Raw genomic sequence first — 27711 nt, 5'->3', positions numbered from 1 at the left:
TGAGTACTTATTCCACCAGTGGTGTAAAGTAACTAAGTACATTTACTTAAGTACATTTTGTACTTTACTTGAGTATTTCCAATTTCCAATACTTTTACCTCTAATCCACTACATCTCTGAGGCAAATATTGTACTTTTACTCCACTCCAATTGTTTGAAAACTTTAGTTACTAGTTACTTTGCAGATATAAATTATTACATTATAAAACATACATTAACCACTTTAGCCGTATTTTATACCTAGGCTATTTGAAAATAGCCGATCTACAAGCTCGCGCGATGCGTTGTGAGCTTGTAGATCTGCTGTTTTCAAACATTTTAGTACTTTTACTTTTGGTTCTTTAAGTACACTTTGATACCAATACTTTTGTATGTTTACTCAAGTGAATTTTGAATTCCGGACTTTTACTTGTAACTTCTACATTGCAGTATTGATACTTTTACTTAAGTAAAAGATTTGAATACTTTCTCCACCACTGTCTTCCACCACTGGCTCTAAGGGATGTTGTAAAAGTACAACATCCTCACCAGACTTTGGCGTCAAAAGTACGTAAGCTCATCTCTCCCGCCGGGCAGCCGGTTGAAACATCTTAACCCATTGATACCTGGAACGCATCTGTGTCACTTTAGATGTCTTTGGCTATTCAAAAATAGCAGATATACAAGCTCATAGCGCGGCACCGAGTGCCGCGATATGAGCTTGTAGATCTGCTATTTTTGAAAAATCGTGAATTTTTTTTTAATATTTTTTTTTCCGAAAAATTGTTAGGATTTTGATTTTTTTTAGACATGGCCTCAGGTCTTAATGGGTTAAAGAGATTCTGAAGGATCAATATTGGGCCTATTCAGGTAGTAAGACCAGATTCAATCAGGATTCTAACCCTCATGGCACATACAAAAAAAAACCCACACAAAGCTACCCTTCACTATTCTCAGAAGGAAAAGACGGAAGCTCAATATTATGTCTGTGCAGCGAAACACAAAAAAAAGATGTCTCTTTGTCTCCCTGGCAGTATGGAGGAGTGTGAAGCGCTGTGCACGCGCATGGCCATCATGGTGAATGGACGCTTCAAGTGCCTCGGGAGCATCCAGCACCTGAAGAACAGGTGAGGCTACTTGTTCCACTACAAAGCACCACTGGACCCAGAAGTAATGGAGTAGAGCAGAATCTTAACCCATTCAGACAGGGAAGGCATTTGTGTCATTTTTTTGAATTGAGCTAAAAAGCATTATTTTACTCTTTGACTATTCAAAAATAGCAGATCTACAAGCTCATAGCGCGGCACTCGGTGCCGCGCTATGAGCTTGTATATCTGCTATTTTTGAAAAATCGTGAAAATGTGCGCACATCTTTGAATATAAATATTTTTAAAGCAAACATTTCAACTAAAATCTTTGCTTTTGGGGGTCCCTGGAACTAAATATTTTGAGATGGGGGTCGGCGGCCAAATACATATTATTTTGGGGGTCCTTGACATGAAAAGGTTTGAGAACCACTGATATAGAAACATAGGTTTTTCAGAAAACTGTTAGGATTTAGAAGACATTTGTAAGAATCGGCCTCAGGTCTTAATGGGTTAAGAGCTGCTTGAATTGAGATTAATGGAACAGAAATCGACGAAAAGCATCAACCTCTCTCTCTCTCGCTTTCACTCACTCTCTCTCACTCTCACTCTGTCTCTCTTTCTCTCTCTCTCTCTCTCTCTCTCTCTCTCTCTCTCTCTCTCTCTCTCAGCCCCATGGTTACGATGCTGAACTTTGAAGAAGCATACTGGGGATACACAAAGTAGATGAAAAATAACCGTTTGATATTCCTAGAGTACATCGAGTACAAGCAACTCCCCCTCCAACGCCCACAGTGTTTATATTTTGTTGTATTTTATTCAAAAATCCCTGACTATCCTCTACATGCAGTAAGAAAGTCTACTTTAAACTGTTGCCTGGGAATCCAGTTGTGTTCACCAGCTTACGTCCCTATTCTGCCCATGCCATAATAGGCGAACATTCTGTGAAAATGATCTACAAGCTCACAACGCGTCGCAGGCAATGCGATGCATTGTGAGCTTATAAATCAGCTATTTTCAGTGACGTGATTTAGGGAAGTACAGACCCCTGGGGGACCCAGGTCAACAAAGTATATCGAGTTTTGAGGCCCTGATACACGTATCTCTTACAATCAATATCAACAAGCAACGCCAATTTTCAATGTTGACATTTCACCTTTCTATTGAATGAGTAATATAAGTAATCAAAAGGAATGAGGTGCTGGAGCATCACGGACTGTTAAATGCCTTTTTTATTTGTACGGTGCTATATCATGACTAGCGTTTCGATGCCTAGCGCATCTTCATCAGAGTCATGATATAAGCAATCTGGGAATCCATCGCCAAATAAAAAGGAAAAACAGCGCCTTCTGCTGTTTTTTACTTATTCACTTGGCTCTGGGACAAGCTCAACGGAGCACCCGTGCGCAAGGAAACCGGGGTTTTTGGTCTGCCTTCAGCGCTCCACTTCCGGTGGTGCGACTATGTTTTCATTCCCACTAACAATATTTCTCCACGGAACACTAACACCACTTCTCCCAAAGAACATGGATCGTTTTGGTTATAAGCCCACTTGTTTCTATGATGAAAGAGCAATTTAAAATGTTACTAACTTTCCGTCTGTGCAGTCTTGTCGGCTTCGAGGACGCTATTGTTAAATGAGTTTCGGCTTGTTTCTAGTGGGGAAGGGACGGCACACACGTAAATCCCGCCCACTACATTTGATTGGGTAAAGCGCGGCCTACTTCCTGATCTGATAGCACGCCCACTTGTAACCAATGCGCACAGGTTGTCAACACACGGCTACCGACAGATTCAAACACAGAGCAGAATCTGTTCTTGAGAGATTATGATATAAGTAATGTTCTAAAAGTGCATCACTGGAATTCTTTGACCAATACATTCCATTTGAATTGGTGCTGTTGCCCTGTGTTTCATCATGTTGCTCGTTGATGTTCATGTTATCTGCTGATGTTGATGAAAAGGTTGATACGTAGGGCCTTAAGTGCTTAATAATGTATATATTTCATCCGAATTAGCATTGAAATGCTCAAGTAGTGGGACGGTAAGCTAAAGTTACACTTCTTTGTGTTATTGTCCACAGTGACATTGATCTTTGCATCAGAGATCAATGTGAGGTCAGCCGCACTGACAGCTTTTGACTGTGGGTCCGTGGGTTGCAGGCCTCTGTGCTAGACCAGTTCATAGTGTGAAATATGTTGCTTTCTCTCTCTCTCTCTCTCTCTCTCTCTCTCTCTCTCTCTCTCTGCCCATAGACTCTGCCTCCAACATATCTTTCTTGACTCACACCCCTAATAGCCTTTGTACATGGCTGTTAACCCATTGAATCCGGGAAAGCATCTCTGTCGTTTTAGATTCCTTTGGCAAAAAACAGATCTAAAGGCTCATAGCACGGCACCGAGTGCCACGCTATGAGCTTGTATTTTTGAGATCGTGAAATTTGTGCAAATATTTTAATATGTTTTTTGAAGCGAAAATGTGTCAAATATTTTGTTCCAGGAACCTCCAGAAGCAAAAATTTGAGTTACAAATATTTGCTTTAAAAAAATATATATATTCAAAGACAAATTTTCAAGATTAAAACAAAATAGCAGATCTACAAGCTCGTAGCGCGTCACTTCGCGCCACGCTACGAGCTTGTAGATCTGCTAATTTTTGAATAACCAAAAGTATAAAAACAATGCTTATAGCTAAAAACCTAAAAGGACACAGACGCGTTCCCCGGATTGAACGGGTTAATACAGTTTGTCAGGTCTCCATCCTAACCCCTCCATCCCCCCTGACCTTAACTCCTGGCACCTGGGTGTGCGCTCTCTGATATGTGCCTGACATTTTCAAGACCAGTCCCTTATGCCTGGAGCCCCTCCGGCAGGTACATTAGCGAGCGAGTCCAATCCATTACGTTAGGTACAGTCTGGTGACATTATTACGGCTCTATCGCGTGAGATCGCAAGAGGGAAGGACACTACACACTACACACACACACAGACACTACACACACAGACACTACACACCCACACACACACGTACCACAAATACACACGCGTGGAGCGGAGCATAAAGACAGGGAGAGGGGGGCAATCTGGGCGTGGAGAGAGAGAGATCAATACACCTGGGATGAGGGGTGGAGCAGTCCATTTTTCAAGTCGAGCAGGGGGGGAACGGGGGGGGGGGGGGGGGTGGTTTGAAAAACAGCAAGGAAGGGGCCAGCCGGTGTCAAGGGTATTTCCCATCAAGAGAGCGCTAATGTCATATCATTGTCGAGGCTTTTTAAGCCATTAAGACCCGGAACGCATCTGTGTCATTTTTTTTTATTCGAGCTAAAAAAGCATTCTTTTACACTTTGGCTATTCAAAAATAGCAGATCTGCAAGCTCGTAGCGCGGCACCGAGTGCCGCGCTACGAGCTTGTAGATCTGCTATTTTTGAAAAAACGTGAAAATGTGTGCAAATCCTAGAATATATATATTTTTTTAAAGCGAACATTTTTAACTCAAATCTTTGCTTCTGGGGGGTCCCTGGGACAAAATGTTTTGGGTCGGCGGCCGAATACATATCATTTTGGGGGTCCTTGACATGAAAAAGTTTGAGCACCGCTGATATAGAAACATCCGTTTTTTTTTTAGAATACTGTTGGGATTTAGAAGACATTTGTAGAATCGGCTTCTGGGGTCTTAAAGGGTTAAATAGCTGCGGGGGTGAGAGTATAGGTAGACAGATAGGGAACATGTGAGCGGGAGGAGGAGGGAGGGAGGGAGGGAGAAGAGGAGGAGGAGGGGAGAGATAGTGACCCGGGTGAGAGAGAGAGAGTGACCTGGGAAAGAGACGGAGAGAAAGTAGAGTGATGCATGATGCGCTGCTAAAACCCTCCCTCCCAGATGTTAGGGTAATCGACAGTTCCTCTGTGTCGATTACATCCCGTCCACAGGGGGAAGAGGCAGGGTGACGTAAATAATTTATGAACCTGGCCGAAACATACATTAGGTAAGAGCCAGGGACGGTGTGTGTGTGTGGAGGGGGGGGGTTAAGATATGTCCTACTTTAACTCAACATGTAATCAGGTAAATGGAAACCCCCACTTCGATAGATAGCCAGAGAGGGGAAGCTATATAAGCCTGTCCTGATTTTTGTCTTTTCTTTTCTTGTCTTTTTTTTGGAGGGGGGATGGGGGGGGGGGGTCCTCATTTTAGATCTCACATGGACAATTTGCACGGTATTGAAATACTACCGCTCAGTTCTTGCTACGCAGTGGATAATTTCTAATTAAGCGCCTCCTATCTCGTCAGCGCTCTGTGTAATTAATGTTTCATGAGGTGTGGGGGCCCTGTTAATGACTGAAAAGGCAATTAAGAGCTGTCTTCTCTGTTTTGGTTTCCCCTCACTATCCCACCATGTGTTTGTGTAACCATGTACCCCCCACATACAAGTGTACAGTGGGTGGCTCTTGAAAACCTCAGACTTTTCACCCATGGTCCGCGCTGCAGAACCCATGCATGCTACCCACACCGAGCGATTACACTGTAGGGGTGATGGGCCGTAACATCCCTACTCTGGGCATGTCGTATTAGGCAAACAAGAGTGAAACTATAGGTTAACATTTTGCAAAAATAGCTGCTCTAGAAGCTCTCGACGCATCACAACAGATTTTGGTGTAGAGCGAGAAAAGGAAGGGACCAAGCATAGACCCCTTGGGGACCCCAGTCAGCGAAGTATATAGGGTTAAAGCGGTTCATAAGTGTCATTAGATTAAAGACGAAGTGAAATGAAAAATAAGTTTTTCATCTTTGCTAGAGTTGATTAAAAATCACCCCTGTGCAGGCTATTAAGGACGAAACTGCTGTATGAAACCACACTTTACATTATGAATTTAATATTTGAAAATGATTCCACATGGTCAGCGTTGACCCTCTGTGGACGCCCAATAAAAAACACACCTGTTGTACCAGACAGCGTCCAGGTGTGAATGTGTGGATTTCTGCGAGAATTCAATTCTATTTTATAAATGATTTTCTGATGTGGATAAGATAATTTTTGCCTTTGTTTTTAGGTATAATATGACTCTATAGAGACAGGTCCCGCCCAGGGTTGCCAGATCTGCTTATTATAATTTCCCCGCAAGATTTTATCTGAAAATAGCAGATCTACAATCTCACAACGCGTCGGGTTGTGAGCTTGTAGATCTGCTATTTTCAAATAGCTGATGTATATGTTAAAGTGCTCATGTGGCCCATAGTCGCTTCTTCTGGGCTGGTTTTCCTAGACCTGGCTGCTTGTTTCTCTCACAGAATCTGGCAACACTGTGCATGAGTCCCGCTGTGGGGCCAGTGTTCACATTTTGACCCTAGATTGCTCATGTGTAAAACACCTTTCCTTGAAGCCCTCCTTCAACTGACTAAACCCACTCACTTTTTGTGAACCGTTCCTTTCTCCTCCTCTTGACAACCTTATTTATTCCACCGTGGTCTCTCTGCCTCTTCTCTCTCTCAGGTGGTGGTAGGGGCTCTCAGCCACAGCCATCCAAAGTGCTTGTTAGTGCTGCCCCCTGTAGTTCAGTGACGACCCTGTCTTTTTATCACCAAGCTGCCCTTATGCTGGCTTTAACAACCCCGCTTCTGAATATAAATCAAGCCCCAAATGAGCCAAAATAGTCTCATTCAAGCCACACACACACACAGAGGGGTGAGTGAGAAGGCAAAAAGGGAGGAGAGCACAGATTCTTAATGTGCTTCGAGGAACTGGACAGGGTGGCCATTTTAAGAGGCTCCTTCATTATCTCGACCCATGATTACTTTGAGAATTGAAAGGTATACCTCTCCCCCCCGCAGGCCCGGGCCGCACCCTATGCCATCCACAAATCTCTGTCTGTTTGTCTGTCTGTCTGGGCTTTTTGCCAAAATATGGAGACGTCTGACATCACTGATGTCATAGACTGGCCTCCAAGTACTCTGATACCAGGTACGGCACAAGTACTGCCCCGCGAATGATGGCCGAAGCCCGCAAACAGTGGTGGAAAGTTACTAAGTACATTTACTTAAGTACAATTTTGAGGTATTTGTACTTTACTTGAGTATTTCCAATTTCCAATACTTTTCCTTCTACTCCACTACATCTTTTTTTATTTTTTATTTAACCTTTATTTAACCAGTAAAATCACATTGAGACCAATGTCTCTTTTACGAGTGTGCACTGGCCAAGAGAAGAGGCAAATAAATGTTACACAGCTCTGCCAGTAACAACATAACAAGACATAACAAAGACAAACATGTCATCCATAATACCGAAAATCTACTACCAAAAGCACCAAATACAGACTAATTATTAAAAGGCTAATAACAACAATACATCTTAAAACTATTAAACTAATACAAAACTAAGATCTCAGAGGCAAATATTGTACTTTTACTCCAGTACAATTACTTGAAAACTTTAGTTACTAGTTACTTTTCAGATGTAAATTATGATATTATGAAACATACTTTAACCACTTCAGGCCTATTTTATACGTAGGCTATTTGAAAATAGCCGATCTACAAGCTCACAACGCGTCGCATCGCGGCGCGTTGTGAGCTTGTAGATCTGCTATTTTCAGACATTTTGGTACTTTTATTTTTGGTACTTTAAGTATATTTTGATGCCAATACTTTTAGTACTTTTAATCAAGTAAATTTAGAATTCTGGACTTTTACTTGTAACAGAGTATTTCTATATTGCAGTATTGATACTTTTACTTAAGTAAAGAATTTTAGTACTTTTTCCACAACTGCCCGCAAATGATTGTCACTGCACTTGTTGAATTGGCACTGGGTTAAGAAATGGGTTCCAAAATCGTGGGATAAAACTTTTGATTAAAAAAAAATATATAGGAGAAAAAAATGATGAAAGTCTGGTGAAGAAGAGGGAAAAATGAAGAAGAAGGGTTAAAACTTGTGGCTGTAAAATAGTCCTTTACTGTAGTGGTGTGCCGGCCATGAGAGCTCCCAGGTGCTAAGTAAACCCAAATGAAGTGCAGGGAACCAATAAAAGGCCCCTCTATAACACTGTCAGTTACGAAGGACGCATGCTTGCCGATGCAGGATTTCACACTGATTGATATCACTCATATCCCCCCTCCCTCGGTTTGTGCACGCCAAGTAAGTACACACACACACACCCTGTTTTCTCCTTGCTTAAAGCGCAGCGAGATATAAAAGTGGGCTTTAAAGTGCCTTTAATGCATTAAGGTAATGTAGTGTGCGGGCGCAGGAGTTTTTTTTTTACAAGAACGGTGTCTAAAAAGTTTGGATCAATCTGCTTGAAGTTGGCCAATAAATTCCTTCGCCACTCACTCAGCAGCATCAGCGAGGCAGGTGTGCTGTTAACCCGTTAAGACCGGGAACGCATCTGTGTCATTTTCAGATACAAAGAAATAGCAGATATACAAGCTCATAGCGCGGCACCGAGTGCCGCGCTATGAGCTTGTACATCTGCTATTTCTTCGAAAAATATTGAACATTTGTGCAAATCTTTGAATATATATATATATGTTTTGTTTTTTTTACTCCAATATTTGCTTCTGGGGGGTCCCTGGAACAAAATGATTTGGCTTCCAAATACATATCATTTTGGGGGTCCTTGACATGAAAAAAAGTTTGAGAACCACTGATATTATAGCAACATAAGTTCTTCTTTCAAAAAACTGTTAGGATTTAGAAGACACTTGTAGAATCCCCAGAAGGAAAGATTTGAGTTAAAAAGTTTCGCTTAAAAATCTCTATATATATATTCAAAGATTTGCAAAAATGTTCACGATTTCTCAAAAATAGCAGATCTACAAGCTCATAGCGCGGCACTCGGTGCCGCGCTATGAGCTTGTAGATCTGCTATTTTTGAATAGCCAACGAAATCTGAAAATTACACAGATGCGTTCCCGGATCGAATGGGTTAACTAAGTAGTTTCCGAGGCTTTAAGTGTTGTGTCATGGACGCAGATGGATGGGGGTATAATGCTTCCTGCAGTTTACAACGCATCAGTGATGTTAGTTGTAATTATTATTACAGCTACTTTTAGGACATGGACAAATGCATTGCGGTGCGCTGTTCTTGTCACTAGCAGGGATCCACTTGAATAAAAGCACTAACACGTTTTAAGTAGAACGGAATTGATACATTGTAGGATACACCTACACAAACATTTAGAGCTGCGTTGAGGTTAAACAATACTGTGCACAGTATATATGTATAAAACGGTTAAATTACATGTGCCTTGCCGCTGCCAACAGACTACACTCTCCATGTCAAGGCAAGTCAAGTCGTCGCTATTTATATAGCGCACATTTAAAAACAACAGGAGTTGAGTGCTTTCCAATCAAAAATGACAAAACGAACGTAAAACGCATAAATCACAGTAGCTAAAGTAAAGAGAAACTGAACAAAACAAAATGATTAAAACCAGTGTTGCTGAATGCTGAATTGGAACGCGGTTGCACTCTATTTTAATGACGTGACGCGCACGTCGCTTAACACCTACACTACAGGTCCCACAATGGACAATAGGCTCTATGCACAGCAGCCATATTGGACAGAAATTGGGCCCCTTCCTTGCTTCCTTCACAGGTGTTACCAGTGACACTAATGAAGGCTTTGTTCCGTTTAGTGTAGCACAGTGGTTCTCAAACTTTTTAATTTCAAGGACCCCCATAACTCTGAGAGTGTACAAATGGAACCAAATTGGTTCCATTTGTACACTCTCAGAGTTACACCCTCTCAAGGAACCATGAGGGTCCCTGGACCACACTTTGAGACCCACTAGTGTTCCTAGGGAGCCAACATGCAACAATATCAGCACCCTGACTCTGTTTGACCAGAATGGAACAGAGCCTTCATTAGTATCATTGGTAACACCTGTGAAGGAAGTAAGAGGAGGCCCAATTTTTTCTCCAAAATGGCTGCTGTGCATAGAGCCTATTGATATGCATCTAGGCTCATTCCTGTGTTCATTCACCTGGTGTGAGTCGGGAGCCTTTGTAAACTTTGTTGAGGTGTGAAGTTAAAGTCGTTTTAAATCTATGCGTGTGCCTGCGCGTGCTCCTGGTCAAATAGGTTCCTGCGCGGTGTGCAAGGCCGTCCCATATGAGCAATGCAACCCTGATTTAAACATAAGGGAGTATTAAAAGATATATATATTCAAAAGTTAAATGCATTCAGTGGACTTTACAAAAACATAGACCTTCGGTCGACCTCAGACTGAGCTTAAAAGCGAGAGGGAAAAGGCTGGTCTTTAGGTTAGATTTGAAATGGTCACTGGAGGGGCTGGAGATTTTTCAAAGGTTTAGGGTGCAGCAACACAAAGAAAGCACAGTCCCCTTTGGTCACCATCCACACACACACACACACACACACACACACACACACACACACACACACACACACACACACACACACACACACACACACACACACACACACACACAGACACAGACACAGACACACACACACACACACACACACCATTCGTCCCAGCTCTTGCCCGTGGCATTTCTGGCCACTAGCTTTGGTGGTGACCCCTCTAGAAACACCAGGAAGCTTTCTAAATGACTTTCCTGCCCGATCAAAGCGCCAGGCGTCCCGGACGGCAGCATGATCTCTTGCTCTGCTTTTTTCCTACCCCTCCCTTGTACACAAACCCTATAGATATGGCCATGGTGGAGGTGGCGACCCTTCTCGTCTCCGTCAGAGGGCAGCAGCATTCATCAGTGCCCATACCCTCGACTTTGAGTACCTAGAAAAGCGCTATATAAATTGTATGTAGTAGTATTATTATTATCTTATTACCCTAGGTGGGGTTGGCGAAAGGGCCTTTCTGTGTGGAGTTTGCATGTTCTCCCCGTGTCTCCTAGGGTATTTAATACCCTCACAAAAACATGTAGTAATCCTGGTCGCTATACCGCCTCCCCCATGACAGCCGGGGCGCCTGATGGAGGGGAAAGGAACTGGTTGGAATAACGTGTTCCTTCCACGCGCTACGTCCTACCGGGGAAACTCCCCCCTGTCAGGTGATAAGAAGGTCAGTTGGCTCTCATGCATTGAAGGAGGTATGAGCTCGGCTCTGGGCTCCCTAGGCTGGCGTGGGGAGTGTAGTGCCCAGAATCACTTAGATAATTGGCACCGGGTGAAAAAGGGTTACAAAATTGTGGGATTAAAAAAAAAGCAGGCCGCAGCTTTACGTTCTGGCCATCATTCCCTTATCTGAGTTTGGCTGTTTGTTTTAAATTACACAGAAGCACATCTCCTAGGCAGTGCGGGGGCGAGGATAGATTTGAGGTGGAATAATGAAAATGCAGAGCATAGCAGGGCATAGAGAGACGAGGCTGGTGATCATCGCGATGATGACCTGATGCAAATTTAGTCCATTTGTTATTTGCTCTTTAGGCCGTACATAATGATACATGGTCATAGTCGTATAAACCACATCTCAAAAGTGCAAGTTAATGAATAAATAACTTACAGCATTGACACGGTATATAATGCACCAAAGAGCTTGTTTGAATCGCTTGACACACACATATGAAAGAGCTTGTTAAGTCGCGAGTACAAAGAGACTGACTGAAAACGCTCAATGTCAAAGATAAAACCTCCTGCTGGGCCGTCGTAAGCCACAGTAAAGTGACAGAAAGAGAGTGAAGAGAAACGGGAGAGAAACTGAGGTATAGGTAGAATTGAGAAAAGGCTAATTGATCAACCTTTTTACTGCTGCTGACGAGCAGAATTTGATTACCCGTGTTGGCCTCAAACACTTTTGCCCAACAACATGCTGGTGTGTTGTTATATTTTGGCTGAGCTAGTATCTTGTGTGTTGGCTGAGCGTGAGAGCCTTTAGGTAAAACACGATTCCTGTTTTCCTTGCTAAACACAAGGAGATCAGTCTTGATTGGATGATGAATAAAGCTTGATGAGCGTGGCTCTGGGAATTTTTCATGTTACAGATCTGGCGCCTGCACCCGGATGGAATTTTGTGTTACTTGTTTGCATTTTGTAAACCCATGCTAAACATAATGTAGCCTCACCCAGTGTAAGATGTATCGTTAATGAACCCATTTAGACCTGAGGCGATTCTAAAAACTGTACATACAGTAGCAACCAGAACCCCAAAAAGGGTTCCCGTCCTGAAAGGTATAGTTACAAATAGGGTTTCCCGCCCCAAAATGGGTTAACACCTAAAGGTGTTAAAGTAGATATAATCACTTTTTCCTCAAAACATTTTATTATGATTGTGAAATAATTAAATTATTAAAGTTAAAATAGTGCAGACTGCATGCATACTGCCATGTAGATGTGACTCCGGGAAATACGGAACCTTTTGCCACAGAGGCGTGAAGTGTAGTGTAGTGCGACATCCCACGGCTGAATGTTGTCTATAGCGCCTTTAACCCATTAAGACTCGAAGCCGATTCTCCAAATGTCTTCCAAATCCCAACAGTTTTCTGAAAAAACGTATGTTTCTGTATCAGTGGTGCTCAAACTTTTTCATGTCAAGGACCCCCAAAGTTATATGTATTTGCCCGCGGACCCCCATCTCAAAATATTTTGTTCCAGGTAACCCCGGAAGCAAAGATTTAAGTTACAAATGTTCGCTTTAAAAATATATATATTCAAAGACTTGCACACATTTTCTTCATTTTTCAAAAATAGCAGATCTACAAGCTCGTAGCGCGGCACTCGGTGCCGCGCTATGAGCTTGTAGATCTGCTATTTTTGAATAGCCAAAGTATAAAATAATGCTTTTTAGCTCAAATCTAAACATGACACAGACGCGCCCCCGGTCTTAATGGGTTAAATTAAATGTAATGTCATATCCACAATAACACTGTAGTATTGGTGAAAAGGCATGCTGAAACAAATTGCACACAAGCGACCACATTTGGGCCTTTTATTGTGGCTCTTTAACTTCAAGCCGTCATGTTGCAACTAAAGGGGTTTGGCCAGCCATGAGGCTCATCCATTCTGCTTCTCAGCCACTAGCACGGAGCGGCATGTCCTCCCTCTCAGCCCCCCCAGGGAGAGCGGAGGCCCACAGTTTATTCACCACATCTCTTAATTGCCATTATGGGAGCCTCCCTCTGCCTCTCAATTCATTGCTATCACACTTGCAGGCCCACAATGGACGTTTCTATGAGTAAATCTAACATTAGGGAATTAATTAGGCTGAAAACAACGGGTCATAAGAGTGCTAATGACAAAATAACAAGGCACCGAATCTTATTTGGTGCTCACTAGACGTAGCGTACATACAACCAGGAAATTGCTGAATGCTAATTTGCACGGGAGCCTGGCTTAAGCCCATTTCAGCAGTGACAAAAGCACTTTGTATCCAGAATATGGTTATTCTGGACACAATAAGAATAATTATAATTATGCATATAATTGTCGTGGTGCTCCGTTATGGTGCTCATGCGGTTTCAACACCAGAATGACACCACATATCTGTTTGCTGTAACACATTTTCGCAGCATCTAACATGTGATTAGTCTTTGAACAGTGGTATATTTGTGGTCTTTGTGTTTCGATTATTTGGGGCTATTCAACTCATTACTTGAGTGTGCGTAATAGCTGATGCGTATTCGACTCATCCTATAAATATCTTGCTCCTGACCTTTGGGACACATGGCTCGTTGGTTCCCAAGGCTAATTACTATAATATATATCTGGATGCCGTAGAACTTGGTATTTTTTAATGTCATACAACGAGTAATTTCTGTAAAACTCAATAGTCGTATAAATATAAGGAATACATCAGACCAGGTGTGAACTGTAGTGTTGTGCTGAGACAAGTCGTGTATCATCTAATTGCACAGAGCAGTTATAAATATAGAAATAATATTGTAATACCATTTTATACATAATGATATGTTACAGGTATTCACGGGTAGATATTAGATAATGTACATATAGACGGTGCATGTTGTAGGTACATGAGGGCAAATAGCAAGAACAAGAAAATAATCGGAAGCGGTCCATTACGGCGAGCAAAGTGTCACCATGGTAGCCTGGCGTAGACAGACTATTTTTCACTGGCAGATTCGTCTGGTCCCAGGCTATCACCATGGTGGAGTCCAAACAGAGGCATGATTTCAGAACAAAATAGAGTACTACAAGCTCCTGGATTCTAGGCGGGGGTGGGGGGTACCATAGAACACGTGGTTCTCAACCTGTGGGTCCCCACATGATTTTTGGGCGGTCCCCATTTGACAGTGAAGTGACAATTTAAGGATAGCCTACCTCAAAAAAGAAAAGAAAAAAACACCATTACTGGATCAAAAGTAATCAACGAACTATACTATAAAAACTGACCAAACATTGGCCAAATTGTCAAATAATCTAAGAAAGAGGTAAAAAAAAAAATGCCAATCTACAAGCTGTGAGTTTGTAGATTGGTAATCTGAGTTCCCAGAAGTTTTCGCCAGCTCTGGCGAGGAACTTCTGGGCCACAGCCCTGGTATTTGTGGGCGGGATGTACGTCACGCTCTGAATCTGAGCGGACACGCCTCTTACCGGTCTGAGAGCTGTGCAACTCGTCTAAAAAGTCCGACGAGAGGCAAACAGCAGTACACAACAATGGCGGCCGAAATTTCTCAAGGGGAAATTGCTTCCCGTCGATCCTATTTAGATGCATCACCCACTGCATGTGGATCCCGCCCCCTTTTCTTCATTGGCTGTTGATTTGAATCACAACGCAGTGGCCGCGCCCCTGCTGTCCAAGCTCCGACGCTAACCCTCCCAGACTAGTAGATTGGCAATGTATTAAAATATTTATCTGTCGAACCGAGTCAAACTAAATCTCATGCCTCAACTCCTACATTCCAAGTGCTTATCAGGGTGGGGGGTCCCCAGTTCAAATTTGATTATTTTGGGGGGTCGCGGCCTGAAAAGGTTGAGAACCACTGCTGTAGAATGAATCAAAAGTTCAACTTCTCAGATTAAAACTCCAAGGTACTCCAGCCTAAACACGCTTTCAACCGCCCGAGTTGAAAATATTTCTGCACTCAAATGCCACACTTGAACTCGTGAGCGCAAAAAAAAGACGTTCTGCAACTCATAGCGCTGCTGGTAGTTATTTTTGCACTCCCATGGTAAACAATTAGCTCAGGAAGAAAAGAAAAAAAACTTTGCGGTGGACACGGCCCCTAAAATAACAGAATTGGAGGTGAAATGCGAACGCTAGGCAGTGGCAATTGCCAGCCCCTGGGACCCCAAATGACGCTGATGGGTCCAACAGACCATTATGTTGGTAGTTTTCCGAGCATCGATGATAAACAGAGTAAAGTGGTCGATGAGGGAAGAAGAAGGAGACTCAGTGAGGTGTGATGATTTACACATTAAAGAGGGACCTTCTGGAGGTTGGTAGAATCATATCGCTCTCGCTCTCATGTGCTCGTGCGGTGCACCTGCTCCATCGGGCGTGCCAAGCCTGGGATCCTTGGAATGGTTTAGGGAAATTAGGTTCAATTATACAACCTCGTCCTCTTTGTCGCTTTCCTGTCTCGCCCCTGCTTCCTACATTACACAACCCCTTGTGCTGACATAATGCCCGCAGCCCCACACGGCTGTGGAGAGAACAGGGTATTGTTCAGGTAGTCGGCATTGTGCGTTTTGTGTGTCTGGTGTGAATGTGGGTCGAGGGGTTGGGGTGCAATAAAAAGCATCTGTGTCATTTTAGATTATTTTGGGCTATTCAAAAATATCAGATCTACAAGCTCATAGCGCGGCACCGAGTGCCGCGCTATGAGCGTGTAGATCTGCTATTTTTGAAAAATCATGAACATTTGTGCAAATATTAGATTATTTTCTTTTTTAAGCAGACATTTGTAAGTCAAATCTTTGCTTATGGACGTCCCTGAGAACTGTGCCGCGCTATGAGCTTGTATATCTGCTATTTTTGAATTGCCAAAGAAATCTAAAATGACAGATGCGTTCCCGGATTGAAAGGGTTAAAGGAAGTGATGGCTTGGCTATTTTGTAAAATGTATTAAATGCTTCCAGCCTGCGACCACTGAAATGCAAGGTTTTTTATGTCGGTAGGCTACACGCGTTCACATTATGCAACTGCTGTGGATCATACATAGGCTACTTCACTGACGTGATGTTTGTTTACATGAATTTTGAATGTGCAAGCCAATGAGAGTTTATGACTGTGTGAATTGATACTGAGATTTGTCTCAGTGAACGTGTGTGTGCAACCTTGTTTTCCCATGGTTTACTGTGTCTTGGGGGGCACGGTGGCGCAGTCGGTATCGCTGTCGCCTCACAGCTAGAAGGTCCTGGGTTCGATTCCCGCAGGGGACGCTGTGGGCGCTGGGGACGTGTTCTCCCCTCCGCGTCATCAGTGCCCATACCCTAGGTGGGGTTGGCGAAAGGGCCTTTCTGTGTGGAGTTTGCATGTTCTCCCCGTGTTCCCTAGCGGGTAGGTACCCTCACAAAAACATGCAGTAATCCTGGTCACTATACTGCCTCCCCCTGGCCAGCCGGGGCGCCTGATGGAGGGGAAAGGAACTGGTTGGAATAACGTGTTCCTTCCACGCGCTACGTCCAACCAGGGAAACTCCCTCCTGTCAGGTGACAAGAAGGTCAGTTGGCTCTCATGCGTTGAAGGAGGCATGAGGTCGGCCCTGGCCTCCCTAGGTTGGCAGAGGGAGTGTAGTGCCCAGGATTACATAGACAATTGGCACTGGGTGTAAAAAATGGGGTTACAAAATCGTGGGATAAAATTAAAAATAAAATATTTTGTTCCAGGGACCCCTAGAAGCAAAGATTTGAGTTAAAAATGTTTGCTTTAAAATAATATGAATATATTAATTTGCACACATTTTCTAGATTTTTCAAAAATAGCAGATGTATATCTGCTATTTTTGAATAGCCAAAGTGTAAAATAATGCTTTTTAGCTCAAATCTAAAAATGACACAGATGCATCTTAATGGGTTAAATAAAAGTAACAACATAATGCAGTTAGACCAAACTGAGACGGACAAAGTGGCTTGTAGTGCATCAACAGAGATGCTATTTGCTCTTCGATGGGCAAGGTGCTATTTCAGTTTCATTAAGCAGACGATATAGTGGCATTATTTTCCAAAAAATCACAATTAAAAATGCCACCTACACTAGCTTGGTGTGGGGGTTTCAGACGGGGAATACACACATGCTTGGAAGACGGTAGAGTTAATAATTGTATGTGTCTACGGTACGTGAACAAGCTGTTATGCGCCTTCTGCAGGCAGAGGATTGCTGTTTGAAGGCACAGAGCACTACACTTACTAAGAAGCAATAATGGTCTTAACCCGCCTGACCCCACGCACTTCACATTTTCTTATTCTGTCGGTGGTTCACATTATATACCAAGTTATACCACCGTCATCAGAACTGCTATATCCCTCTCAAATGAAAAAATAAGCTGTCTTTGTGCATTAAGAGAGCAAGGAGAGAAACAGGTCAAAAGATAAATTGGAGATATGTTGTCTACATAAGTGTTTCTCAAACTTTTTTTGACTTCTGTACCCCCTTTCCCTGCTTTCTGAATCCAAGTACCCCATTTACAAGACTACTGCATACATAGAAAATATTGACATCAAAAATAAAAATTTTGATGTCAATATGTGGTGCAAATAAGTATTACTTTCTACTCAGTAACAGTTGTGCTATAAAGTTTTTGATTTTGTTTGGTTTAAAACTTTACAGATCATTAGGTTCACACAAAGTTTCTTCATGTTTCATAGTTAAACATAATCTTTTTTTATTTCTTTCATTTTCCACTTTCTTTCACGTACCCCCTATAGTACCTCCGAGTACCCCTAGGCTAGGGGTACATGTACCCCCATTTGAGAAAAACTGCTCTATGTCACTAACTCTGTGTGTGTGTGTGTGTGTGTGTGTGTGTGTGTGTGTGTGTGTGTGTGTGTGTGTGTGTGTGTGTGTGTGTGTGTGTGTGTGTGTGTGTGTGCGCGTGCGCGTAGTCGTATATGCCTAATACATAATACTGCATGCATACTTTCTTGCACATCTTCCTCCGCACTTGTATTTGAATGTGGACAAAATAATGTCTTGCCCCAGATTTGGTGATGGCTACACCGTGACTGTGAGGGTGGGGGGCTCGCCGCCCGCCTTGGCGCCAGTGGAGGACTTTGTCCAGAGCACCTTCCCCGGCAGCACCCTGAAGGAAAAACACCACAACACGCTGCAGTATCAACTCCCGCGCACAGAGGGCGCTCTGGCCAACATCTTCAGCCAGTTCACCAGACAGCAGGAACGGCTTGGTGTGGAGGACTACTCTGTTTCCCAGACCACTCTGGACCAGGTACGACCTTATATATATATATATATATATATATATATATATATATATATATATATATATATATATATATATATATATATATATATATAAATAAATAAATCGTGGTGGAAAAAGTACTCAATTGCTTTACTTGAGTAAAAGTACCAATACTGCAATGTAGAAGTACTCCGTTACAAGTAAAAGTCTGGAATTCAAAATTTACTTGAGTAAAAGTGCAAAAGTATTGGCATCAAAATGTACTTAAAGTACCAAAAGTAAAAGTACTGAAATATTTGAAAATAGCAGATCTACAAGCTCACAACGCGTCGCGATTGTGAGCTTGTAGATCTGCTATTTTCAAATAGCCTAGGTATAAAATAGGGCTAAAGTGGTTAATGTATGTTTTATAATATCATAATTTATATCTGAAAAGTAACTAGTAACTTTTAACGTTTTCAAATACTTGTAGTGGGGTAAAAGTACAATATTTGCCTCTGAGATGCGGTGGAGTAGAAGTAAAAGTATTGGAAATTGGAAATACTCAAGTAAAGTACAAATACCGCAAAATTGTACTTAAGTACGGTACTTGAGAGTAAATATACCTAGTTACTTTACACCACTGTATATAACCTACACACATATTTATCAAGGGTGTGTGTGGGACAAATAAATCGTTTCACGTACTTCCTCTTATGTCACGTTATCGATACACTGGCACCATGTATCAACATGCACTTGTCACTATCATGGATTCCCCCCCCCCCTCCCGGTGAACAAACTCCCAGCACGAGACCACGCGGCACGAGACTTCACGCACAGTACAGTACCCATAATCCTCTCAGTCGGTGAGAACTGGCAAACATGCTGCACTATTTGAAGAGGATAAACAGAGCAGAAAGAAATTGAGTACAGACAGATACTGTCAAACTGGGAACTGCAAACCAGCCTTAGTACAGCAAACCCCTGAGTCAACTCAACAGCTCGCTGTCGGAGATTAATTACAAACCTCGCCGTCGCCTTTCCATGGATCTGACACCTCGCATTTCCGTTCCTCCTCATAGCAGGCCCACTCATCAAAACATTGTTCAGCGCTCCATAGACCTAGTTGTTATGGATTATGATTTGATAATTAAAGATAAGAAAAATAATGCTAAACAGAACACGATGATGTGATTTTGGTCACGCCCAGCGCAGGCACAGACTTTTAAGATAGCTGTTGTTTGAATAGATGATGAAATATGTCTTGCCTTTTTACCATAAAAAAAGAAAGAGGCAGCCCTTTCAGGGCCGGACTTACCGTTGGGCTAGGGTGGGCTGCAGTCCACGGGCCTCTAACTGGGGGGGCCTCCGATTTTTTGGTGAAAAATAAAAATAAAATGATCAAATTGTTTTTTTCTAACCCTAAAACCGAATTAAAGAAACCAAAAACTGGAGAAAAAAAACTAACCCAATCCGCCCAAAAACGTGTGTCCCGCGAATGGGGGGCCTCGAAAATTACTCCAGTCCATGGGCCTCAACTCCTATAAATCCGGCACTGAAGCCTTTTCATCTCATGAACTTAATTATTTTACCGATATTTGAGGTTTGTCCTGGTCTGATCATAATGTGTTGTTTCTAATACTAGCTACTCTTAGGTAAGTTATAAGATGTACTCTATACAGCATTGTACGGGATTTTTTTGTTGTTGCAATGGTTGTCAGATGAATCAAGCTTGTAGCAGCGATATCATCAGTTTAACCTTCGACTTCTGGAATAGATAATTGGCAATAACAGTGCCTGGTCAGTATATCCTGAAGCCCTGTATTTATGCAATGTTCATAATTTCATTCCAAACCCATAGGCCTACGAGAAGCCATTAAATAGTGTTTAGCTTTTATAATTTCACAAGAAGCAAAGAGGCCTTAATGCATTAAGACCTGGAACGCATATGTGTCACTTTAGATTTCTTTGGCTATTCAAAAATCGCAGATATACAAGCTCATAGCGCGGCACCGAGTGCCGCGCTATGAGCTTGTAGATCTGCTATTTTTGAAAAATCCTGAAACATTTTTAAGAATCGCCTCAGGTCTTAATGGGTTAAGGATATTTTTTTATTAGGCCCACGCACCTGTGCTGCAGTGATACCTCAACAGCCCCGGTGCTGGTATTGATCAACAGTCTGACTGAGACCTAACATGCTGAATATATTAAAAAATAAATCCAATAAATACATGTTACAAATCTCTTTACCCATTCAGTATACAGTGGACTTGGACTGGTGGGCAATTTTTCAGCAACTTTCAATTTGTAAGTTTTAGTGTTGTATTAACATAAGCCCTCGATGGGTTTCTTACCTCGCCTGCACATCCACTTTATAAAATGATTATTTTATTTGAAATATTTTTACGTGTGCAAATAAGAATCTGGGGTTCCAAACGTCAATCAAAAATGTGTTGCTATATAGTCCACTACAAATTACCCACAATGCATCCTCAGAAGTGAACAAACGATGTATGAATTTCCCTCCGGAGATCAATATAGGTTTGTCTTGTCTTGTCTTGTCTTGTCTACATAAAAACTTTCCAATAATGCAAAGTGGAGATGTTTGACGCTTAAAGAGTAGAAAAGAAAAGAGGCACAACAAACAGACATGACCAGAGACGGTGTATAACTATAACCTTCCAAGTTCCTCCTGTAATTTTGCTCTCCTCCATATCTCCTCATCATATGAAAACATTATGATCTTTACCCACCGAAATGTTGCAAAAAATGGTTGATTGCCACAGACAGGGATTGTAGGATAGCATAGTGTGGTCCAAACACATTGTTGTTTTGCCGACTCTTTCCTTACATAGTGAACTATTAGATTTCACTGTGTAGTGATCAAATCAGCGCCTTGGAACGCTTGATGAGTTTCAGAGCCGGCGTGCTCAAGTCCAACGGGCTACCCAATATGATGGGTAGGCCTACTGATCCAAAAGGCACAAAATAGCAGGCAGAGTCTGGCATGTTGTGGAGTGTTCATGTTTACCAAAGACCCTGGGCCCCTGTAGTCTATCTAGTGCAAGACCACCATTAACTCAGCAGCAGAAGACCAGGTGAAATGTGGACACCTCAGAGCTCTATGGGGAGAATCATAACTGCTACAGTAGGAGAAAGCTGCCACTAGTTGATGGAGAATGAGACTTTCCATGACTGCGTGGAAAGACTGTTGCTTTGGTCCCAAACATACTGTATGTCAAAAAACAATACTGGCTGGATTGCCTTGGAATTTGCTGTGTACCTTCATGCTCCTGGAGGATGAACCTTACTGACTTTGTGACCCCATGGCCTTTCCTCTATCACCACCACCATTAGGCCACAATTTCCACGAGCACAGAATATATCTCAAAGTGTAAATGGAAGATTTTAACCATTTTTAAGTGACCCCTTGAACCCTCCTGTAGCGCCACCCTCACGACAAAATGACACTTTTTGCACGCAAGGTATCTGATATCTCATAATCTTGCGCAGCTTGCAGGATGAACCTACTGATTCCGATGAACCCATGGCAGTTCTTCTAGCTCCACCTGTCTGATCGATGTTATGGTTGGGCGTAAGGAGCAGCACTGCCTCTAGGTCAGGGGTCTTCAACAGGGGGTCCGGGACCCCTAGGGGGTCCTCAGAGTTACTACAGGGGGTCCGCCAATTCTTAGTATGATATGATTTTTGTTTTACCTTAAGTACTTGAACCCTAGCATCCCTTTTCTGAGGAAAGACTTTAGCCAAAAATAGCAGATCTACAAGCTCACAACGCCTCGCAGCGCGAGGCGTTGTGAGCTTGTAGATCTGCTATTTTTGGCAAAGAGTTATAGGTGTAGAGGGAAAAAATAGCAGCAAAAGTTTATCTGAAACATAATACGTTGAAGACCCCTGCTCTAGGTGGTGCTAGCGGGCCTTTGTTCTCTTCTGCTCGGTAAAGTGTCACTTTTAGATCCATCTAACTGTGTCCTTCATGAGTTGTTCAGTTTTTCACCATTTCTGAGAATACATAATCATGAAAGGCACAGGCTAATTGTTGTCAGGTCAGATGTGTTTTTTTTTCTTCTTCAGTTGATGTCAATGGATTCTCAGACAAGGCCTGGATCTGCTTTAGACCTCTCCGGAGAGGAGTAACACATTTCTGTCTCAATGACCGTCAGCAGACTCGAGGTTCATAAATTCACTGTCATTTCACTCTGCTAGTTTTGTCAACTACAAGTAGCAGGATGGAAGAAGCTGCGAGAAAGTTACATGTCAGGGTTAGTAAAGATCAGGGTTAATCAACACTCATCAATTCAGCCTTCAAGCTAACATTATTCTGAGCGGTGCGCCAGGGGCTTGTTAAGTTGAATCAGGCCTACAGGCAAAAAGACACACAACTGAAGCCAATACTAACTACAGTAATAAGGCATGAATGGGCCGATCATCTTTTAGCCCCCCTTCTGCCTCCCCCCCCGTGCGCTACCCACAACAGGCAGTCAGGTGGGCACAGCACGCGAACACACTGCTCGGGTTTTAACCCATTAAGGCCTGAAGCCGATTCTACAAATGTTTTCTAATTCCCAACAACAGTATTCTGAAAAAAAAAAAACGTATGTTTCTATATCAGTGGTGCTCAATCTTTTTCATGGCAAGGACTCTCAAAATGATATGTATTTGGCCGCGGACCCCCATCTCAAAATATTTTGTTCCAGGGACCCCCAGAAGCAAAGATTTGAGTTAAGAAATGTTCGCTTTAAAAGAATACATATTCAAAGATTTGCACACATTTTCACGATTTTTCAAAAATAGCAGATATACAAGCTCATAGCGCGGCACTCGGTGCCGCGCTATGAGCTTGTGTATCTGCTATTTTTGAATATCCAAAGTGTAAAATAATGCTTTTTAGCTCAAATGAAAATGTGACACAGATGTGTTCCAGTTCTTAAAGAGTTAAGGCATGTGCGGGTCAAGAAAGCACCTGTACACATGACATTTTATCATACAGGATTTACAGTCTGTAACCTAAACTGCAGTATGTGCATTTATGTTACATGTAATACTAATAACCACAGCTGTAAATACAGAGGAGGGGCCCGTATATTTGATATTTGATTGACCTATTTACATTTCATTTTAGTGAATTGGCGATGGCCTCGCGGCCCAGTTACCCCTCAAGGACCCCTGAGAGTCTAGGGCCCCTGGGCCGCGGCCCCAATGCCCCAATGGCTAATCCATGAATGGAAAGTTAATGGCAAAGTTGGCCCATAAAAGATGAATCCCAAAAGACACTTAAGAAATACAGAAAGTTGAGTCTCTAAGAAATATTGTCGATCTTGCTATCATGCCAGGATGAGCCACTGAGAATACAAATCTGGCGCATATCTTTTATATACCTTTATAAGTCATCTTAACCGCCCATTTGGTCAATATTTACCAGATCACAGTCTGAACTGAATCATGTATTGGATGGAGGAGGAGGTCAGTGAGTTAAAACACAGAGGCTCAGACTGAGAGAACCTGTGGTGACCCAGACGGCCACCTTTCAGCTGGTGATTTATAGAGCCAAGCGTTGACCTATAGCGCGACACCCGACTTGCACTACAATTAATATTGATTGTCGCGGTCTGAAGCCTGGCCGTTAAGGCTGATGGCAGGAACCGTGCAGAGGGAGTGTTTTGAAACAAAAAGCCTGACTTTCTATGTGGAGGTTCTGAACAGAAGATGACTAGCCCATGGTGTGAATGTCAAGTGCTATTGTGTGAATCCATAAGGTTCAGTTGTGAGTGACCCTAATCCACCACAGAGGGAGCCTAAAAGTTGGGAACGTGATTTTTGTATCCTTGTTGTAGGGTTCAACAACAACAACACAGAGACATTGTTTAGCAAAAATAGGAATTGGAAATAAATCCCCAAAAGGTAGCACATCTAAAATTTCAAATCAATGCAGGACAAAGTACTCACATTTCGACTTTTTTATTGGCACACACCAATAAACGAACGCTTACGCGAAACGTGTAACCTGATGATTTATAGAGCAAAGCGTTGAAGGCTCTTAGCTGAAACGCGTAAGCGTTCGTTTATTGGTGTGTGCCAATAAAAAAGTGGAAATGTGAGTACTTTGTCCTGCATTGATTTGAAATTTTGGATGTGCTTCCTTTTTGGGATTTTTTCAATTCCTATTTTTGTACAGTATACTGGATTTTGGGTCTAGCACTCCACTGAGAAAATCCATTGTTGATGCGCAACCTCTTTCTTATTTACATTTGTAAGCACTTAAACCTTATCGACTTCAAAAGGAAATGCATGTATTCAGTCTGACCAGAAGTAGGGATAAAACATATCCCCATACAAATAAATGACATGGGGGGTATCAAAAGCAGAGGCATTCCCCAAGCATTCCATAGCAGTCTATACTTACAGGATAGACTGCTATGGAATTCTTAATAAATCACAATAAATAATCCTCTTAAATTGGGGTCCCAGAGGCTAATAGGGTCCATGGCTTAATGCATGTATGCAATTGGTGGCCTTTGAAGTGAAAAAGAGTCATTGCTCTGACAACCCTATATTGAGGTACTGTACTCACCTCCAACTCCAAGTGAATTACTGTATAGTACATCCCTTCCTTTGGTTTTATGATTACCAGCTGCCATTTTAGTCTGTTCTACTTCCCCTTATTTCTCTGTATATCTGTTTACTTCTTCAATTTGACTGTTATAATATAATACTATAATATAATATAATAATATTTTATATATATATATATATTTATAATATTATATTACTATTGTATAAACCATTCTGTTTCTCTTAACCACATGAACCCTATTGTCCCTATTCCAGGCATGTCATAATAGGCCATTTGGCAAAAATAGGCAAAACATTCATCAATAATATCTACAAGTTCAGAACGCGTCGCGTTGCAAGGCGTTGTGAGCTCGTAGATCGGCTATTTTCGGTGAAGAGATTTGGTGTAGAGGGAACAAAGGAGGGGGCCAAGTGTAGACCCCTGGGGGACCCCGGTCAATGAAGTATATATAGGGTTTAAGTGGTCAAGATAAGCCACTACTTTGTGTACACCAAAGTCAGATGAACCAAACCAAACTACTAATAGCTTTTCCTTCAATATTCTCACAGGAAAAATGTGGTCCTTCACTAATCACTTGTGAAAAACATTTGAAAGACGGTCATTGAGCTATTATGTGAGGGCGTGGACATGGGAAGGTCTGGTATTTAAAAAAAGCCATAATGCACCACATGAGGACACTACTGATGCACAGGAGAGGTTAATTGTTGAACTCCACGTCCTTCCCCTCCTCTGTTCTGCCTCGACGGACACCTAATAAACGCCTAAATGCTCTCCGTAATGTAATTAACGCCCATATCCATCTGTTATTAAGAAAATGCCACTTGGCAGCACTAGCGCGTGAAGTTCAGAATACGAAGGGGAAGGTTGGCTTAAAACACAAGAGTAAGGGATTGGAAAAAATAACGTGCCATTAAAGGGAAGGGAATTGAATTTAAAGCTTCACTCTGTAACTTCCATGTCCGTTATGAGGGCTTCTAACCCACAGGTCCCCCGTCCAAGTGTTGCCATTTTTACCAATGAGCTAATATAGCATTGTGTACTTGCTCAGGGGAGAATTTTGTTTTTTTTCACCTGCAGTAGCATTTATCAACCAGCAATCTGGGAACCCATCGTCAAATAAAAAGGAAAAACAGCGCCCTCTGCTGTTTTTTACTTATTCATTTGGCTCTGGGCGGAGCTGTACGGAGGACCCGTGCTCAGGGAAACCAGGGTTTTGGTCTGCCCTCAGCCTTCCACTTCCGGTGGTGCGACTATGTTTTCATTCCCACTAACAATATTTCTCCACGGAACACTAACACCACTTCTCCCAAAGAACATGGATCGTTTTGGTTATAAGCCCACTTGTTTCTATGATGAAAGAGCAAGTTAAAATGTTACTAACTTTCCGTGGTTTTGTCTGCTCCGAGGACGCTATTGTTAAATGAGTTTCGGTTTGTTTCCAGTGGGAATTGAGCAGCACACATGTAAATCCCGCCCACTACATTTGATTGGGTAAAGCACGGCCTGCTTCCTGATCTGAAGGCACGCCCACGCCACGCCAACGTGCACGGGTTGTCAACACGGCTACATCTGTTTTTGAGAGATTAGTCAACCAGTAGTAATCATACCCTACCACTCAATAGAGGCTCAATAGAAGAAGAGCAGGGAGACCAAATACAACCACCACATCTGTGTTGGTTATAAACATGCAGATCATACAGATTGGTCAGAAATAACAATCTGCTGTCTATATGACTCATTATCCATGTGCTTCGTCTCCTCCCTTGACCTGGTTGGCATGACAATAGACTAACAGAAGTGTAGCTATAGCTGTGCATCAAGTGCCTTGCTCACTTGTCACGGTTTGTCACTGGTACAGCTTATTGCCCACTGTGGACACCGTTTTAGGTTTCATCCTCTAGAACAGTGGTTTTCAACCTTTTTCATGCCAAGGACCCCTACATTGATATACATTTGGCCGCGGACCACCATCGGAAAACGTTTTGTGCCCGGGACCCCCACAAGCAAAGATTTGAGTTAAAAATGTCTTTAAAGAAAACATATACATTAAAAGATTTGCACACATTTTCACGATTTTTCAAAAATAGCAGATCAATACAAATACAAGCTCATAGCGCGGCACTCGGTGCCGCGCTATGAGCTTGTATATCTGCTGTTTTTTGAATAGCCAAAGCTAAGTGGTTAAAATGATTGTGCCGCTATGTTAACACATTTAGCTGGGGACCCCCTGGTACCCCCTCAAGGACCACTGGTGGTCCCCGGACCACTGGTTGAGAACCACTGCTCTGGAAATATCCCCTCCCTTGTCCACATAAATGACCCTTGAAAGGGGGAGTGGGGTTACAAGTATGTGCGGACACGACTTTTATTACTCTCATTCCCTCGAAATATAAAACAAAAAGAGAAAGTAAACGAAGTCTGAAAGTAAACAATAGATTTCCTTTATTGGTAATGAGATATACTTCATATGAGCGCCTAATGGACGATACAGAAAATAATTTACAGTCGGACTGTTAATTAGGGTTGTCCGATATTGGCTTTTTTACCGATAACCGATATACCGATATTGTCCAACTCTTAATTACCGATACCGATATCAACCGATACCGATATATGCGGGGATTATTGTGATTAGGGTAAGCTCAAATTTCATATCACACACACCATATACAGTAAGAACTCCTGTAACTTATTTATAAATCAAAAAAAAAAAAAAAAAAAAAAAAAAAATTTTTTTTTTTCAAAAACCGATACCGATATTTTCCCGATATCAACTT

The 27711-nt window shown here is 42.3% G+C and overlaps 1 protein-coding gene across 1 annotated transcript in view; it reads left to right on the top strand.

Moving 5' to 3' along the window:
• Positions 1–27711, top strand: part of LOC311034377 (phospholipid-transporting ATPase ABCA1) — a gene marked incomplete at its 5' end in the record, with an annotated part of 244246 nt that overhangs the window by 213321 nt on the left and 3214 nt on the right. The window contains 2 exons of the mRNA XM_084042257.1: positions 1014–1106; positions 18141–18384. Of these exons, the coding sequence (XP_083898383.1) occupies positions 1014–1106; positions 18141–18384 (337 nt within the window). The remainder of the gene's footprint in view (positions 1–1013; positions 1107–18140; positions 18385–27711) is intronic.

This window comes from Gymnoscopelus microlampas (genome assembly GCF_963454915.1).
Source record: "Gymnoscopelus microlampas genome assembly, chromosome: 19".
NCBI classification, from domain to species: domain Eukaryota; kingdom Metazoa; phylum Chordata; class Actinopteri; order Myctophiformes; family Myctophidae; genus Gymnoscopelus; species Gymnoscopelus microlampas.
Note: the sequence above shows the minus strand (reverse complement) of the source record. Positions and strands in the feature narration are given on the sequence as shown.